Source organism: Sinohyriopsis cumingii, chromosome 8 (genome assembly GCF_028554795.1).
Source record: "Sinohyriopsis cumingii isolate HCF-2022 chromosome 8, ASM2855479v2, whole genome shotgun sequence".
Taxonomy (NCBI): Eukaryota; Metazoa; Mollusca; class Bivalvia; order Unionida; family Unionidae; genus Sinohyriopsis; species Sinohyriopsis cumingii.
Window position 1 is genome coordinate 41,314,038 of NC_142968.1, and position 18,544 is coordinate 41,332,581.

Here is an 18,544-nt window from a genome sequence, read left to right on the forward strand (position 1 = left end):
AGACAGAAGTAACTTAATACCAAAACTAGGTCAGTGTAAAGTAATTTTTAAACTTAAGTTATCTTTGTGTTTTGAGTTGTTCATTTTTTATTCTCCAAATATTGGACCCTGTTTCACCTTTTCACATGAAAATGGGTATGTGGATGCATCTCAGAGAGGATAACTTAATCTTGCTAAACTGGGTAATTTTCACACTTAAGTGATGTTGTTATTTCAGCTGCTCTTTTGTTATGCCATTTATATTTTGGATGTTATTTAACCCATGTAAATATTAGTAAAGTAACTAAGCCATACCAAAGCCTGGTCAATATAGCTTCTTTTTAATGCTTTAATAACTTTTATATTTTAAATTATATGTGTGTCACAACCTCATTATCTTGTCTAGGTGCTTGCATTCCTATTGAAAGTAACGAAACCATACCAAAACAAATTTTATGTCTGAGTGAATTTTGTATTTTCAGCTTTCCATTCATTACACCTTCAGTATCTAGAACCCTATTTCACTTACACTTGTTAAAATTGGTATGTAGGTACATCTCAAGGAGAGTAACTCAATCATACTGAACTTCGTCTCTTGTGACTCAGTCTTCATAGTTGAATGACTTATGAATATTAAGCTCATCTGTACCAAAAATAGGTCATGATGACCTAATTTTTATGCTTGAATGACTTTTGTATTTTCCTCCATGCCAGTCTGTTTATAGTTTACTATTGCATGTTTGCTTCTCGTGGCAAGCAGATACCTTGTTTAATATGTAAATTTATATGGCACTGAGGAAGGACAATGGAATTTAAGATGATAGGAAAGAAAGCATGTAAAAATGAATTACAGGTAAAGTGATTTCTCTTCTTGAGATGTCCCTCTGAGGAGAGTGCACACTTTTTAAAAGGCAATCTTGCCTAACGCCAAACTCTTGTATTTTCATTATTTTGTCCCTCTTATGTTAGTCTACCATTTTTATAAGGTTACATGTTACTGTAGAACTAGGAGAGGAGAACTACTGTAACTGACTAACATAGAATTGCATTTGTGGATTTTATTTCTGGCAGTTCAAAAATACATTGTTCACATAATTGGCTCTTGAATCCACATTCTTTAGCAGTAGTAATAGTAGTGGTAGTAGTAGTAGTATAACATGCCCTAGTATATATTAGCCCTTTAATGTTAGAGAATTAATTTTCTATTTCTAATAGCAATATTAATAATAAACTCGATTATAGAATGATTAATTAATTGTATCCGTACAAGCAGCTGACCATGCACAGCAGAATGGAAGCATAATATTTTCCAGTCGATGCAATCAGAGATTAGTTTAATCTCTTTGATTCACTTCCCAATTAAAAAACACATCAGTTACAACTAAATTAAATAGCTCTGAGAGCAATAAAGAAACATGTCACAAAATGAAGAACTGCATGAACTACATTTTCCTTCTTCATTATTTTGCATGTCTTGATGTAAGCATATTCATTTTAAAGTTGAACTAATAATATATTTATGTTGTTTATTATAGTCAAAAGTGAATATACTTGACGTAAGTCATATTTTGTGCTCTCAACCTTCACCCCATCTGCCAACCGTACATTTTTAATAGATTTACATTTAACTGAATCATGCTACATTATGCCAAATTTTGATTTATTTTTCTCAAACTTCTGAAAATTAACAATTTTCAAAGTTATGTTTTTGTTGTGATGAGTCTGATATATTGAAACTTTGTCAAACTTAAAAATAAGCAAAGATGTGATATGAAAACCTTGAATAAGGTAAGCGGTCATTCACATTACACAGATTGATTACAGATAACTAATCATTTGTTTTTACTGATTTATGCTGCAAAACAGAGCTGACCTTTCCTTTCATCTAAGCATGGAGAGTGGTTTTTTTTTCTTTTAGCTTTTTTGACATGATCATCAGTCAGAATGAAATGACTATAACACAATAAATCAATTTCATACTGTAGAGCTGTGTTTCTTTTTGTAAATCTTACTACCTTGCAGAGTTTTGTTTTTGTCTCAAATAAGTGCTTTTTAATGCTTTGTTATTTGTGCATAATTACATGGAGAAAAAAAATAAAGCTGCTTTTCCTTTACTATATTTATCTATGTACAGTGGTCCCTCACTCTTTAACAATGTTTAGGGAAGCTGTGAAAATGTACTGTGATATAAGTAAGATCATCTTATAATGGGATACATTATATGGTAAAATATAATACTAGTAGTATACTGTGATTCATAGCTATGCATGTCTTATATCATGGACAGTGTTATAATGGGATCCATGAACATACCTGTGTTATATCAGGGACAGTGTTATAATGGGATCCATAACTCTACCTATAGTCAGAGATCACTGTGCAATGTATATCCAACAGAACGTAGCATAGACCAAAGATCTGCTGTTGCAAAATGTACTAGGATATCAAGGTCTTCTATTTATGTATATGTATTTATTTTTTTATATATATAAACTGCCTGTTGACTCAGAGTATATAAAATAGACCCATGTGCCTTTTTTACATGTTGTAAGAGATGATTAATGACAGTATAAACTGTGGTGACTCAGTGGTTAGCATGCTAGGTTTCCAGGCTGAAAGGTTGTAGGTTTGAATCCTGACATCAAAAATCTACCTGAGTTGGCTACCATGATGTGTCCTTAATTGAATTGCATCACGACTAAATAACCTACCTGTGATGTTTGCTGGAAAACCAAACCACACAATTTTTGCTAGAGATCATAAGCAGAATAAAAAGTGTAACTATTATCGACCATTATATTACATAATGGCACATTTGGGGATGTATCCTTATCGACCATTGCATTATGTAATGGCACATTTGGGGATGTATCCTTATCGACCATTGCATTATATAATGGCACATTTGGGGATGTATCCTTATCGACCATTGCATTATATAATGGCACATTTGGGGATGTATCCTTATCGACCATTGCATTATATAATGGCACATTTGGGGATGTATCCTTATCGACCATTGCATTATATAATGGCACATTTGGGGATGTATCCTTATCGGTCACTGCATTATACAATGGTACATTTGGGGCTGTACTCTTATCAGCCAGTGCATTATACAATGATACATTTGGGGCTGTACCCTTATCAGCCAGTGCATTATACAATGATACATTTGGGGCTGTACCCTTATCAGCCAGTGCATTATACAATGATACATTTGGGGCTGTATCCTTATCAACCATGCATTATGTAATGGCACATTTGGGGATGTATCCTTATCAGTCAGTGCATTATACAATGATACATTTGGGGCTGTATCCTTATCAACCATTGCATTAGACAGTGGCATATTTGTGCCTACACCCTTTTCAGCCACTCTTTTATACAGTGGCACATCTGGGTCTACATCCTGACTTGGCCAGTGCATTTACATTTGGGTCTTCATCCTTGTCCGCCAGTGCCTTATTCAATGGCACATCTGTGTGTACATCCTTACTGGCCAGTGCATTATGCATTGGTTCTTCTGGGTCTATGTCCCTATTGGCCAATGCATTATACAGAGACACATCTGGGTCTACATTCTTATCTTCCAGATCATTATGTAGTGGCACATCTGAGTCTACATTATTTATGGTTGGATGTACATTATACTTGCTTTTATTGGTTTTACATATTTTGTTTAACAAACGCATAATAGCATTATCATACAGCAGTTGTGTTTATTAGTGTTATAATGCCATATTATAATTATTTGCCACACTATTGTGGTACATTTAGTATTGTTTTATTGCCACAATGGTATTTCACTTTCACATTGTTACATGGCTACACTGGGGTGTTACACTTAGCATTGCTTTAGTTCCACACCGTGATGTTACACTTAGCATTCTTGTATTGCCACACTGTAGTTCACACTTTGCATTGGTACACTGCCACAGTGGTGTTACACTTATTGGTACAGTGCCACACTGTGATGTTACTCTTAGCATTGTTCATTGCCACACTGTGATGTTACACTAAGCATTGTTGCATTGGCATACTGTGGTATTACACTTAGCATTGCTACAATGCCACACTGTGGATTACTCTTATCATTGTTCATTGCCACACTGATGTTACACTAAGCATTGTTGCATTGGCATACTGTGGTAATACACTTAGAATTGCTACAATGCCACACTGTGGTGTTACACCTACCATTATTACATTGCCACACTGGTGTTACACATAACATTTTTACATTGCATCATCAATGAGCAGTGGAAAGTCCTTTGAAGAATGTGATAGACAGAATCTTAAATTTGTGTCCCTTTAATATTAAATGTTTGACACACATTGAATAACACAGTATACTATAAGCTTAAAATTATTTAATGATACAATTTATCAGAAACTTATTTAATAATACAATATGCCACAAACTGAAAATTAGTTAATAGTACAATATACCACAAGCTAAAACTTGTTTAATATAACAATATGCCACAAGCTGGAACTTGTTTAATAATACAATATACCACAAGCTGAAAGTTGTTTAATATAACAATATGCCACAAGCTGGAACTTGTTTAATAGTACAAGATGCCTCAAGCTGGAACTTGTTTAATATTGTTGAATATCACAAGTTGAAACTCAAATGTTACAGTTCAGCACAAGCTGAAACTTATTGAATAGCACAATATACCACAAGCTGAAACTGGTTTAATAGTGCAATGTACCACAGGCTGAAATTTATTTAATAGTGCTAAATTCCACAAGCTGAAACTGGTTCAAAAAGTGCAATGTACCACAAGCTGAAACTTGTTTAATATATTTCTTATCAAATGAGTTCATTTAAGATCCTGTATAAGACCACACATAATACAAAGTGTCAAAAATTACTAAAGAATGATTTTTGACAGTACATTCCATTTGTTATTTTTATTGTAATCTGTTATTTCAAGTACTATTTTCAAATATTGTTAAAAGACATTAAATTTTACCAGAAAACATATATTTCTAAAGTATACCCTTGTGCTATTATGTTTATTTTACTGATGCACTATATATCATAATAATTTCAAAAATTAGTTTTTTACCTGAATTAGTCGTATTCTTTCCTTTAAATTTTCTTTAACACTTTGCCCATCACTTGTGCATAGTATGGATATTAAACCAGTACACATATATTTTATAAAAAGTCAATTATTAATGTATATTTGAAGTAATCAAATGAACAAAGAAACATAAAATTTCAACTTAACTAAGATATACATAATTTCTTATGTCCTATTTGTTACTTCTCTCACTTTTCAGGACACTGGTCACATGATACTTTTGACCAATTCAGAGCCAATATTTGAGGTTCTTGAGAGCCACCAGGTGTCACTGCAGGCTATGCAAAGTAATAGCGCAGCAGGATCTTTCCTTGATGATGTTGTGAAGTGGCAGAAACGTCTTCAGACAATTGAGGCTGTGCTGACCTCATGGTTAGAGGTTCAAGAGAAATGGGTGGAGCTGGAAGAGGTATGGGCTGTACACCTATGGCTGTTGATTTAATAATAGTAATAATAATAATATTAATAATAATAATAATAATAATAATAATAATTATATACTTTATTTTATGAGGGCAACTCTGTTAATTATAATATACTGTTCTCACCTGAGGCCCTCAGGATAAACAAGCTATAGTAAATACAAATATTCCATAAAGCATGATTAAATAAATTGATACAGAAAACATATATATATATATATATATATATATATATATATATATATATATATATATATATATATATATATTGGTAAAGGGAACATTGATGTTTATTTACAGGGAAGACCTGGACATTGATTACTATTTTCAGGGAACATTGATTTTTATCTTAGGGAACAATGAGGCACTTTGATGATTCTCTTCAGGGAAGAAGGGAGTAACATAGAAACTTTAATATACATTTTAGGGAATGCCAGATTTCATTTTAATTAGGGAACAAAGAGGAATAAAGGTTTCATGGGAAATTTGCAAAATGTCAGGAGAAAGAGCAGGTTTATTAATGACCAGGAAAAGTCCTTTAAATTGAAACTTTAGCCACATCTTGATCACAGAAGAACTATGATTTAATTGCTGATAATTTAAAGTTTTGAGTTTTTTACTGGAATTTTTGGAGGTTGCAGAACTGTTGCATCAGTTGAGATACAATTGCTGTTTGAATCGTTTGGGTTGCTTGCTCTAATAAATGTTAGATAGTCACTTGGAATAAGTGCTTTGATGATTGGATTAGTCAAATGAAGTGGTTACCCCATAGTCAGTACACATCAGCATCTTTCTTGTGTAGAAGGTATGAAGGCCAGTGTAGCATCATGTTGTGCTAACATGTTGTAGATGATAGGATCTCATTAAGTTTAAGAAAAAAATAATAAAGCTTATTTTCCCCAAGTTGCCCTTTTTGGTGTGTAAAGTTAACAAAAATGTAATTTGTGATAAATATTTGCAATTTATTTGGTAGTTCATACTGGGAACAATTTGTTAAACATTATTGTTAATAGTCACCTTCACCACCCCTCCCAACCTGAACTCACTTTTGTTGTGAATTTTACTATCAGACCTTGCTGAATATGTAGAATGTACCACCTTACAGTGCAATTTTCAGTGCAGAATCCCATGTTCTGGACATACTTGACAGTGAATGCATTCATCCAGTTACAGGCTGTTAATGCACTAACCAGACAAAGTGGATTTTTAAAAATAATTGTGTCCCTCTTTGTATACTATGGTATATAATTCTTAAGGAATTATTGTCTGAATATATTACAATCCTTTTCTAAAACAAACAGCTTATGCAATTAGGGTTAGTAAAGTTAACATTTTTGTTCTGTACATATGAATGAGTTAAATGCAAATTATTATGAATGTCAATAGCTATACTTGATTCTAGTGATACATCTTATGGGTATTACATGGTCATATGTCTAGCCCCGATTGTATACGATAGTTTCAATTTGAAAGCAGTTTTTGATTTGAAAAAGGCATAATCAGTTAGGGTTGCGAATGAAGCTGAGAAAATCAGTTTTATTGGAAAAATCCTTGAAATGAACTGAGTATTTGTGTTTCAAAACATGGGGGACCCATTAGAAATATTTTCGGGAATTAAGGGAGCACATACAGACCAAGACACTCACATTTACTAGTAGCATCTCAACAAGATTGGACCCTATCTGTTATTTGGGTCTACTAGCTTGTTTATGAGTCTTCAGTAATACTGTAAATTGTAATACTTAACAAGTTTCAGTCCATGCAGATTATTCATTGCACATGTAACAAGGTGTTTGTTATTGCGCTGTATGCTGTCCATATTTGTATATTTGTGAGATCAGAATGTGTTTGTTATATTTAAAAGTTTGTAATGGTAATGGTTTGTGTAGTATTTTTTTATATAGATCATGTTAGTGTATATATTCGCTTATAAGTCAAGTCCAACTGCAAACTGCATAGACCCAGATCTGTCAGTAAATTATGTGATTGCTCATCTATATATGCTGTTCATTTGAACAAATCGTTAGAGCAAAGAACACAGACCCTGATATGTCTTTGCATTATGAAATGGTAGATCAAGATCTATAATACTTACTGTTGGACTCAACTTATAAGTGACCATGTGTAGTAATATAGTTTTCTTAGTATTTTTTCTCATGTATAAAAGTATAATGCATACCATTAGTTGGCCTCATTATATACCTAAGTGTTTCTTAATATTGTAATAAATATAAGATGAAATAATATGAAAATATTATGACCAACCTTTCAGGTCTGTGTTGCTGCTCTTCATGTTAACTGAGTGTTGAGCACATGATCTTTCACATTTCCCTTCTTGACAGGTTTAGATTTTATAGCAGATGTTTTAGTGTTAATCTGATTGAAACACAGACTGGTTTATGGCTGTGTCATAGTGCAAATCATATTATTAGGATAATTTGAAACTTTTCAAAACTTTGAGCTTGGCATTATTGATTGATTAAATTTCAGGATATTCAGACCAAGTACTTAACTGATATTTATCTGGTTGATTAAATGTCAGGATATTCAGACTGTCAGTAGTACTTAACTTATATTTATCTGGTTGATTAAATGTCAGGATATTCAGACTGTCAGTAGTACTTAACTATTTATCTGGTTGATTAAAGTACTAGAATATTCAGACTGAGGAATATTTCAAGGCTCAGATTTTGTTCAGCTTTCTTGTGAGATATCTGCATTTTGACAATTTAAACTTTTATACTTGCTTTTCGGTTTTTAGATTGAAATTTGCTCAAAAGTGAATAAGGCACAAATGATTAACTGTACATTTCAGATATTCTCAGGAGCAGATGTGAGGACTTCTCTGTCACATGATGCCAGTAGGTTTGCTATTGTGAACAAGGACTTCCGTCTTCTCATGAGGGCCACAGAGAAAAACCCCAATGTCCTGCAATGTTGTTCAAGAAGAAGTAAGTGGAAAAAAATTATCTAGTTTATATAAAGTTTTATCTGTTAATGGAACATAAAGATGCAAAGATCAAAATATTTACAAAATGAATAAAGGGTGAATTTTAATGAACAGATGCAATAGAATCAAGACAGTCACATCACAGTAATAAAGTTGATTTAATTTTTTTTTTGGGGGGGGTCTATTCTAACAAAAGGATTAAGAGAGGTGTTTTAGCATGGTAATGATTCATGATTAACAGATTTCTCTAGTCCTAACTGCAAACCTGCCAACCATTAAGATTTTACTCTAAGGCATATTGAAATGCCATAAAATTATGGACTTAAAAAACAAATTATTATAGCAAAAAATGTGAAAATATAATCCTTATGGTCAAATCTGGATATTGATATGTCTGAGTTTTGATCTTAATCCAGATTTTCATATTTAATTCAGCAAAGTTGGTTAGAAAACTGGATTAACTTTACAGAGGTACCTTGATGCTGTTATCTGCTCATGTTGTAATACAGAATGCGTCCATATTTCAGCTTTTGGCTTTATGTTATAGCAAAATGTAGAATTGTCGTTCAACAAGTTAAAACTTGACAAAATTAAGAGGGAAAATCATCCTCTTAAAAATTCAAAACAGTCAGAAGTAAGAAAAAGGAATATTTAGTCTCAGATACTTGGATGTGCTTAGTGAAAACACGGGAAAGGTAACAATTACATTAGCAGCAGAGGGTGAACAGACCATTTGCTAGAAAGTCCATTAATGAAAAATAAAGCTTTCTATGAAAATAAAAAAAAACCAATGTCAATAATGTCAAACCGAAGCCTCTCACTTACCAAGAGTTTCTCTAATTGGGTTAGTGTTTTTGTTACTTTATTTTTGTCATTAGTGTCTTTTAAAAAGTATGCACGTGTGTTTTACCCACTGTGATGCTTCATTGAGGATGCACCCTCTCTGCTGCTAGAATTAAATCATTATTATATCAATAATAACACCAGGTATGGAATCTTATACAGCTAAATTAGCTAGAGAAAAATTAGAAGCAATCAAAAAGTTTTTGCCTGATCATGATTCTCTTAGAGAAAAGCTTCAAGAACACCAAGAATCACAAGTTGAATATGCAGAAGGTACGAACAATTATTTAAGCCTATTACAAAAGTTACTGAAAGAGTTGCAGAAGCTATTGAAGGTCTTCTTCCATCAGTAAGACAAACTTCTGAGCAAAGTGAAAAAAATAGCAAAAAGAACTAAACAAACAAAAACGATTTTACGAGATCTTCCAACTGAGATAGCTGCCACACAACCTCCCCCTGTAGATGAAGAAATACTTGAAGGTACTGACAAAGTTTGTACTGAAATAGCCGATGTGAAAAAAGAACTTGTACCTAAACCTAAAGTAAGAGAAGAAAGTTTTGAACTGATTAGTAAATTTAGAGAAGGTGTTATTGAAGAATTTAAAAATACTGAAGAAGAAAAATTACCTATAAATATATTAGAAAGTATATTTAGTAAATCTGATATTTTAAAACCCAGTTATGAAAATGTAAATAATGATAATCTTATTAAATGGATATATCGCATATATTACAACAAAAAATATTCTCTGCTGCTACACTTATTGGATATCATCTTGTAAATTTGATTATTTCTTATGGAAGGAAGGATGATTGCTGCTGCCATGTGATATGATAAATTACACAAAGATTATATTGAGATGAGAGATAAGCAAGAAGATATTGGTCAGTAAGGCCTAAGTGTACTTTACAAACTTGTTAGTTGAACATAATGTTGTCTTTGTAGCATAGGCTTACATGATCAGGATGTTTGATTATGAGCGAGATTTATTTGTATTAGCTAGATGATCTTGTAACTGGTTGGCAGCTTTTTACACGTCTTGAGATGGTATTAGCTAGATGATCTTGTAACTGGTTGGCAGCTTTTTACATGTCTTGAGATGGTATTAGCTAGATGATCTTGTATCTGGTTGGCAGCTTTTTACACGTCTTGAGATGGTATTAGCTAGATGATCCTGTATGTGGTTGGCAGCTTTTTACATGTCTTGAGATGGAATTAGCTAGATGATCCTGTAACTGGTTGGCAGCTTTTTACATGTCTTGAGATGGTATTAGCTAGATGATCTTGTAACTGGTTGGCAGCTTTTTACATGTCTTGAGATGGTATTAGCTAGATGATCCTGTATGTGGTTGGCAGCTTTTTACACGTCTTGAGATGGTATTAGCTAGATGATCCTGTATGTGGTTGGCAGCTTTTTACATGTCTTGAGATGGAATTAGCTAGATGATCCTGTAACTGGTTGGCAGCTTTTTACATGTCTTGAGATGGTATTAGCTAGATGATCCTGTATGTGGTTGGCAGCTTTTTACATGTCTTGAGATGGAATTAGCTAGATGATCCTGTATGTGGTTGGCAGCTTTTTACATGTCTTGAGATGGAATTAGTTAGATGATCCTGTAACTGGTTGGCAGCTTTTTACATGTCTGGAGATGGTATTAGCTAGATGATCTTGTAACTGGTTGGCAGCGTTTTACATGTCTTGAGATGGAATTAGCTAGATGATCCTGTAACTGGTTGGCAGCTTTTTACATGTCTTGAGATGGTATTAGCTAGATGATCTTGTAACTGGTTGGCAGCGTTTTATATGTCTCGAGATGGTATTAGCTAGATGATCTTGTATCTGGTTGGCAGCTTTTTACACCTCTTGAGATGGTATTTCTTAAAGACTATTTTATCAAAATTGGTAAATAAATTTAAATCATCAAACTCTCAGATTGGTACAGTTATCTGACTGGTTGAGCATGTCAGCACTTTAGAGACTATTTTTAATTAGGTTTCTGTATACTTATCTGATCAAGATAGCCAAAGAGTTTTATTCTGATATTGGTTTAAGTTGTCAAGATCTTGGGCAAAATTCTATGCATCTTAATTGTGCCTTTATGTTTGGGAAGAATTTGTATCAAACTTGGTGAAATAGGTAAAATATCTCTGATATAAAGTTTATGAGATAGTTTACACAGAGTAATGCTCTTACAATATAATGTAAGTCTGCTTAATGAAATGATCAGCTGTTAAGTTAGGTTACCTAGGTACTTTGAATCAGGCTATTATGAGCCCGTTTTCTTTGGGTGTTAGATTTTAGCCAGAATGGTTTGTTTTAGACAGAGCATCCAAATTTCTGTTTATCACTTAAAAATGTACTTTTTCAACTGTTAAAAGGGAACAACAGAATAAACTTGAGTCAGGCGCTGAATAACTTTGGATCCACTGCCGAATTAAGCTGTATTTTGTTAGATTTTTCTGCTAAATTTGAACTTGTTGGAAAACTTCAGAGATATTCTTCACAACAGATAATTATTCTATTTTGATTAACTTATGTCTTTTCCTGATGATTTTTTTTTTTGCATAACAGTAGAGATGCCAATAAATCCAGATTTTGCAGAAATATTACAGATTTTAAGTGAAAGTTTTGCATTCTGAATTATGTTGACAAAATTTCAGAAATTTTGAATAGAAATTTTCTAATTGGACACTGATGGCAACAAAAATACTTCAGCACCAGTATGATAGATTTGTACATGTAATATAATTTCTCACTGTAAGTATAAACTCTTAATAGGTGAAACATGGTAACAGAAAAGAAGAGAAAAGAAAGATGCAGGAAAACTAATGTTTGAACTTACTGTTTTGTATAAAAATTATTGAAGGAATTAAATGTTTTTTAATTAGAGGAATGGATATTCTGATATGGTCCTAACAGTGTTGACTAATATTTTTCCGTTGGCTAGCAGGGCCAGCTTATATAGAAATCAACTGGTGCTGCAGGAAACAACTTGCCCTCCCAATTAAGTAAAAATAATAATTTCAGACATTTTATCTGGCATCACAGACCTGCAGCTGTCAGTATTAACTATCACCAATCGAAACCCACAGCCCACATACAGGTTGGCAAGCGGCTAAATGAATCCTTGCTTAATATTTACTGTTTGTGTTGGTTGATAACAAGATGCAAAATAATTACATAACAGTTTATTACATTTAATGAACACGTTATCATATCTGGACAGGCTATCTAGATTTTTTAAAAATTGATGTGAAGATTTGGCACAATACTCATGGATTGGTATCTGAGTAAAAGGAGTCATTCTTGCTACATGGACTTTGATATGAGTAAAATGGGTCATTCTTGCTACATGAACTTTGCATAAAAGAGGTCATTCTTGCTACATGGACTTTGATCTTAGTAAAAGTGGTCATTCTTGCTGCATGGATTTTGCTCATGTTCTTGAAACTTTTTAAGCTCAAAAATGGTGTTAAAACTACCAAATCAGATTAACACCTGCATTACAGTAATTTTGTCTCATTGCTCTTTAAAAAAGAAGAACAAAAGAAAACTTTGAGACCATATGTAGTGTAACTAAATGTTAACATATATTTATTTTTTGTTGTAAATTCAGACATTCTGACCATTTTGTTAATATATATTTATTTTTTGTTGTAAATTCAGACATTCTGACCATTTTGTTAATATATATTTATTTTTTGTTGTAAATTCAGACATTCTGACCATTTTGTTAATATATATTTATTTTTTATTGTAAATTCAGACATTCTGACCATTTTGGAGCATATGAACCACAGTTTGGAACACTGCCGCCGATCTTTGTTGAATCATCTGGAAAGACGTCGACAGATCTTCCCAAGATTCTACTTTTTATCCATGGAGGATGTTCTGCACATTGTGTGCAATGGTATGTACTTTGACTTGCCTAATGGTTTGGTTTGCTTTTATTTGAATTACCTTAATGATTACCACTATTTATGGTTGTATTTTTTGTTTAGTGTGGAGAAACAAAGTGACTACTGTATGGAAAAAATTGTGTTAACTCTCCTGGTTTGTAATCAAGGAGATACAGTCTGTCAGTAATATAAAGTCAGGATATATTACTGCTAAAAGGTTCCCCCAAAATCATATCATTATGTATGACAGATATTATGTGTTATTTAGTTTCATAAACTCACAGTTTTTGCCATCTAATAACATCACTTGTCATTTAATGATGTATAAGTAAAAGTTATTCATGTCATATAGGCATTCAGAAATGACTATTTCAATACTGAGTGTCACTTCTTTGAATTTGAGTATGCATACCTTATATGGCAGTTATTCACTCTATTTGAATCTGCATACATCCATATTTGTTTGGAAGGTCATTATTTACAAGCCCTTATTGATGTTAAATTATGTGGAGATTTTTGGATGAGACCAACTCCATCTATAAATTTTGATCCAGTACAAACTGGATTGAATGTCACATGCTGTGATGTCACAATGAAAGCAGCTTATGTTGAAAACAAATTCCCTGGTATTTGATATGATAAACCCAGCATCCTCTTTCCTCAAACCAGATTTGTACCTAGTCAACATTGTAAAGGTCTATACCATTCAATAATTTTGATGTGGAAATTGTTTGATGATATTTAAGGTGCAGATCATTCAACAATCAGGATTGAATAGACTTTACTTACACTATTTCAAAACTTAATTTTAGAACTTCAGTTACATGACCACTTTGACATGCACTTTAAATTGTTGTCTTTTTCACCATTTGATAAAAAGAAACTTACATTCATGTTAACATCAAATAATTTTAACCTTCTCTCATCAAGACTTTGAAACAATTTTTTTTTATTTGACTCCATTTATGCACCTAATTTGAAATGAGCAATGACATAGGAGACTCGTCAGAATATTGTTAGTAAAGATAATGGAGATAGAAGGTACACTGTGATTGACCATGTATTAAAACTATTATACAATTACAAGTGGATTTACTGTATTTTCTTTTTTATTACAACAGGTTATGACCTTAATCAGGTGAACATTTACATCGGCAAGCTGTTTGAGAATGTGGGTAGTCTCATTTTTGAAGCAGCTGACGAGGGAGAGAAATTCAACTTCTTGATCACAGGTGTGCAGAGTGTACTTGGAGAAAGATTAGATTTTGTGCAGGTAAATAAATAATATTTAAAATTCAGTCTAACATTAATCAAAACTTCTAATTATGCAAAGCATTAAAATGAATTTTGTGCATGCCGGCCACAAGTTAGGATACATTATGTTATGATGTTGTCCACCTGTTCATCTATCTGTCTGTTACAGATTTCATCTCTAATTAATAACTCAAGTTGTCCAATATCTATACTTACCTAATTGTCTAGATTCCTAACACTTAAGTAAGGAAAATTTCAGGTTCAGATAGTCAAAGGTCAATGTCAGTGTTACTGAAAGAAGAAAAATGGTTTCTGTACAATAACTTAAGTTCAGCATCTCCAGTGACCAAATTTTGTGGATGGCTTGCACATGAACTAAAGAAGAACCCAGTCATGATTCGAATGAAAATGTAAAATATCAGAGTAAATGTAACGTAAAGGGGACGAATGGTTTTCACACACTAACATTTCGATTTGCATTACAGATATTAACCAGTCTTTGGTAAGAAAGAAGTCTATCAGTTTTGGAGTTTTAAAAGTAAAAAGCAAAGGTCACCATGATTGAAAGAAGACAAATGATTTCAGCACATTAACTCCACTCTATTCATTTAAGGAACTTTATGGATTGCTAGTACTTGGGGTAAGGAAGAACAGTATTGATTTGGGGATGAAATGGTCAAAGGTCAAATTCACTGTGACTGAAAGAAGAAGAATGGTCTCTTCATAAAAGTATTAATTCTACATCACAGACTTGGACCAAACTTTTTATGTGGTTTGTTCCTGGTATAGGTAAGATTGTTGATTTGGGGTCAGTAGAGCAAAGATTGAGGTCACTGTGGCTAAAAAAAGAAACTGGTTTTAATGAACATTCACCAAAGTGTGTGGATGATGTATATGAATGGTAATAAAGAATCCATTTATTTTGGGGTCAAAAGGTCAAATATCAATGTCTTTGACTGATAGAATAAAAATGGTCAGTAAGACCAGTTTAGTCAATAATGTAAATAGTCAGCCAGTGATCTGACGTTCTAGAGTGCTGTTTGTTGTCTGTAATGGTCTAGCCGAATATGGGAGTACTAAACCCACTATTGAGAGCTATGGTAGATCATTTGGTAGGGCACCCGACTCATATTTGAAGACTGGCAAGTTTGATATCCACTATGGTCAGCCCAATTTAGCTGTATCAATGTATCATTGGAAGGATGCCTAGCTCGCATTTTGCTGCCATGATATAGCCAGTATTGTGTTGAAAGTGCAAGCAGTCAACTAAACCCACCAGCCAACTCTGTAGTAGAACAGTTCTCAAGAGAGAAGGCAGTACTAGATTTAGTGCTTCCTATAATGCTGTGTGACATTATATGACATTGACATATAGAATAATGCCCAATGGAAAAGGAGTAATGACTATAGACAGAGTCATGGGGAAATGTGTACTGTCCTTGATATTTTGATTTTTAATATTACTTTATTATTTAGTGTCAAGCCTGATTTTTGACATCATGTTGTATATACTGTATATTATTGTACACAACAGCTAGAAGGCCTCAAGGTAGATTAGTTCTGTAACTAATGGAGTCACATTCTCTAAATAAAGACTTCTTTATTATTATTATTATTATTATTATTATTATTATTATTATTAAAATAAATCCCTGTACTTAGCCAATCCAGTTGGAGGATTTATCATGTGATGTACCAAATGTATATATGGACCAAACAATCTGCAAATACTGTGTATCTCCAAACAATATAAATACATGCATATGTTTAAAACTAGGTATTAAACCGAATTATTAAATTTATTTTTATTTTTTACAGCCTGTGCCATGTGAAGGACAGATTGAAACATGGCTGACCAGTTTTATCCAGGGTCTGAAAGCCTCATTACAGTACCAGCTTGCCACTGCCACAGGGGCAGAAAAACTTCCGTCAAAAAAACGTTACATTCGTAGCGCTGGTTCACGCAGGGTTTCAGTTACAGGAAGAGTGCCTAGCTCTGCTGGGAAAGGAAAAGGTGAGAGTCATATTGAAAGAACAAGTGCAGTAATATTTTTATGGTATTTCCTTGAGGCGATTGATGATATATTATTATAACTTATGCAATTATAGCAAATAATTTAATATTGTTAGAAAGTTTTTTTTATTTGAAATATAATTGTTTCACATTGGGACTTGGGTTTTGGTAGTATATAACTCAGATGAAGCCTATCTCTAAATTTTATTCAGTGTCAGGAAAAGGTATCAGGTGTTAAATTGTTTTCATTGTATTAAAGTTTACATAATTTTCTCTGTTATTCCTCTAGACAAAGAAAGAACTGGCAGTAGAGCCAGCAGCCGTATTTCTAACAAACAGCAGGAGAAAGATGGATTGAAACGAACTGAAAGTCGTGCTTCATCTGTATCAGAACAGCTTCTGCAGGATGCAGATCAAGACCCTCAGCGATCCTGGACTTTGGATCACGTGGCAGAGGTTGTGTATTTGGCCACCCAGATTCAGATGACAGAACAGATTAAAAAGGCAATGGCAGGCACAACACAAGATGCAGAGCAGCAAGCACAGGAACAAGAAAAATCAGATACTCTAGAGGTACATAGATTGCTTACTTATAATGTCCCTCAGAACATAGCTAACCATTTTGTAGTTTGACCTTGGTTACCATTAAATTGGTCACATTTTATTCTGTTATTGCTACAGAACTTATGGTATATACTTACAAGTCAGATCCAACTGAAGATGCATAGACAAACATCTGCAATCTCATAATGCAGCGGCAGATCTGGGCTGCAGTAATCAGTAGAACAAAAAACATTGGCCCAGATCCGTAGTGTTTGTAGTTGGACCTGACTTATCAGTGAGTATATATGGCATGTTGATTTATATACTTTATCTCTTTTGAGAACCAGTTATATTAGTTTCCATATCATACAGTACATCTCATGTGGCTTAAATAATTTTGAAAGTGTGTGTGAAATCTTATTTGTGCACCTAATTTTTATGCCACAGGTGCACCATGGTTTTGACTGCTGCATTTATCAATTACCTGTAGAATGGATTTTTTAATTTATAGAAAGCTGCTTCTCTTTGAAAATGATAAGGACATAAAAACAGTAAATTTGGACTTCACCTAAGTAAAGGTATACTGTACAGTGTCTTAGAATTGTTCATTGTATTGTCCAGTGTCATTGTGCATTGTCAGTTGAAGGAAACTCTTGAAAGTATTGTCCTATTTATACAGCTCAAGGAAGAATTGTAGGTTTTTGCCTTACTGAAAGGAATTCTTGATAAAACGTTGAGAAGGACCATTACTTTTGTGATTGGCAAATCACCTTTTTACAGCTCTGATGCGTAATCTCGCCAGGAATGGAAGTTGTTATTACATATAGCCAGTCTTTTTGTAATTAATAGAATAATAAAATTTTGGGCATTTTTTTAGGATAAGAGGAATGGCTTTTAATTGTACAATCATATCATTCTGTTACAGGGCGTCCTGAGAAAGATAAATTCTAGCATCAAGGCAACAACACTCTTACTAAAAGGTTTGGAAGGCAAGAAGGAGGGAAAGGACAGGAAGGAAAGAGAAAGTGAAGGTATTGTACTTCAGGGGTAGAAAAATATGTTGACCTGTAGGTTAGGATAACCATTTTAATCAATGTGGAAGCCTGGTCAGGCAATCCAGAAATATTAAGAAATGACTGTGTTAAAAATTAAAATGGAATTTGATGTTTTTTCCAGTGACAAACATTTAATCATTAAAGTTTCACTCTGAGAACCTACAGAAGTGTGCCAAAATTATCTCTGTATAATTCTGCTTTTATTAATTACCAATGGTAAAAGGCCACACAATTCCACATGTTTGGCTACTCATTTTCTGAATGTGTAATTACAGTTCATGCTACCATCCCCTCAAGGTCAGCTCTGAAAGAAACAAAAGTCTTGTGAACACATCAACATCTCATAGTGACATCTTTCCTATCTGATGTTACAGACTAATCTAGTATATTGCTTTCTCATTGGCCTGTTGAAATAAATCAACACTCACTGTAGAGCAGTTGATAGTTATTTCTGTTTTCCAACTTGGGCTAAAAAATATGGCAG

General features: G+C 33.3%; 1 protein-coding gene across 3 annotated transcripts in view; it reads left to right on the forward strand.

Annotated features, from left to right (window-relative positions):
- LOC149793348 (uncharacterized) overlaps nt 1–18,544 on the forward strand; it is a 238,037-nt gene that overhangs the window by 53,076 nt on the left and 166,417 nt on the right. For 2 of the 3 annotated variants that reach the window (XM_089967332.1, XM_089967334.1), the window contains exons 34-41: nt 1,515–1,535; nt 5,278–5,487; nt 8,316–8,451; nt 13,062–13,205; nt 14,316–14,467; nt 16,267–16,462; nt 16,752–17,035; nt 17,931–18,036. In XM_089967332.1, the coding sequence (XP_089823458.1) occupies nt 1,515–1,535; nt 5,278–5,487; nt 8,316–8,451; nt 13,062–13,205; nt 14,316–14,467; nt 16,267–16,462; nt 16,752–17,035; nt 17,931–18,036 (1,249 nt within the window). The remainder of the gene's footprint in view (nt 1–1,514; nt 1,536–5,277; nt 5,488–8,315; nt 8,452–13,061; nt 13,206–14,315; nt 14,468–16,266; nt 16,463–16,751; nt 17,036–17,930; nt 18,037–18,544) is intronic. The other variant, XM_089967333.1, reaches the window with a different exon arrangement.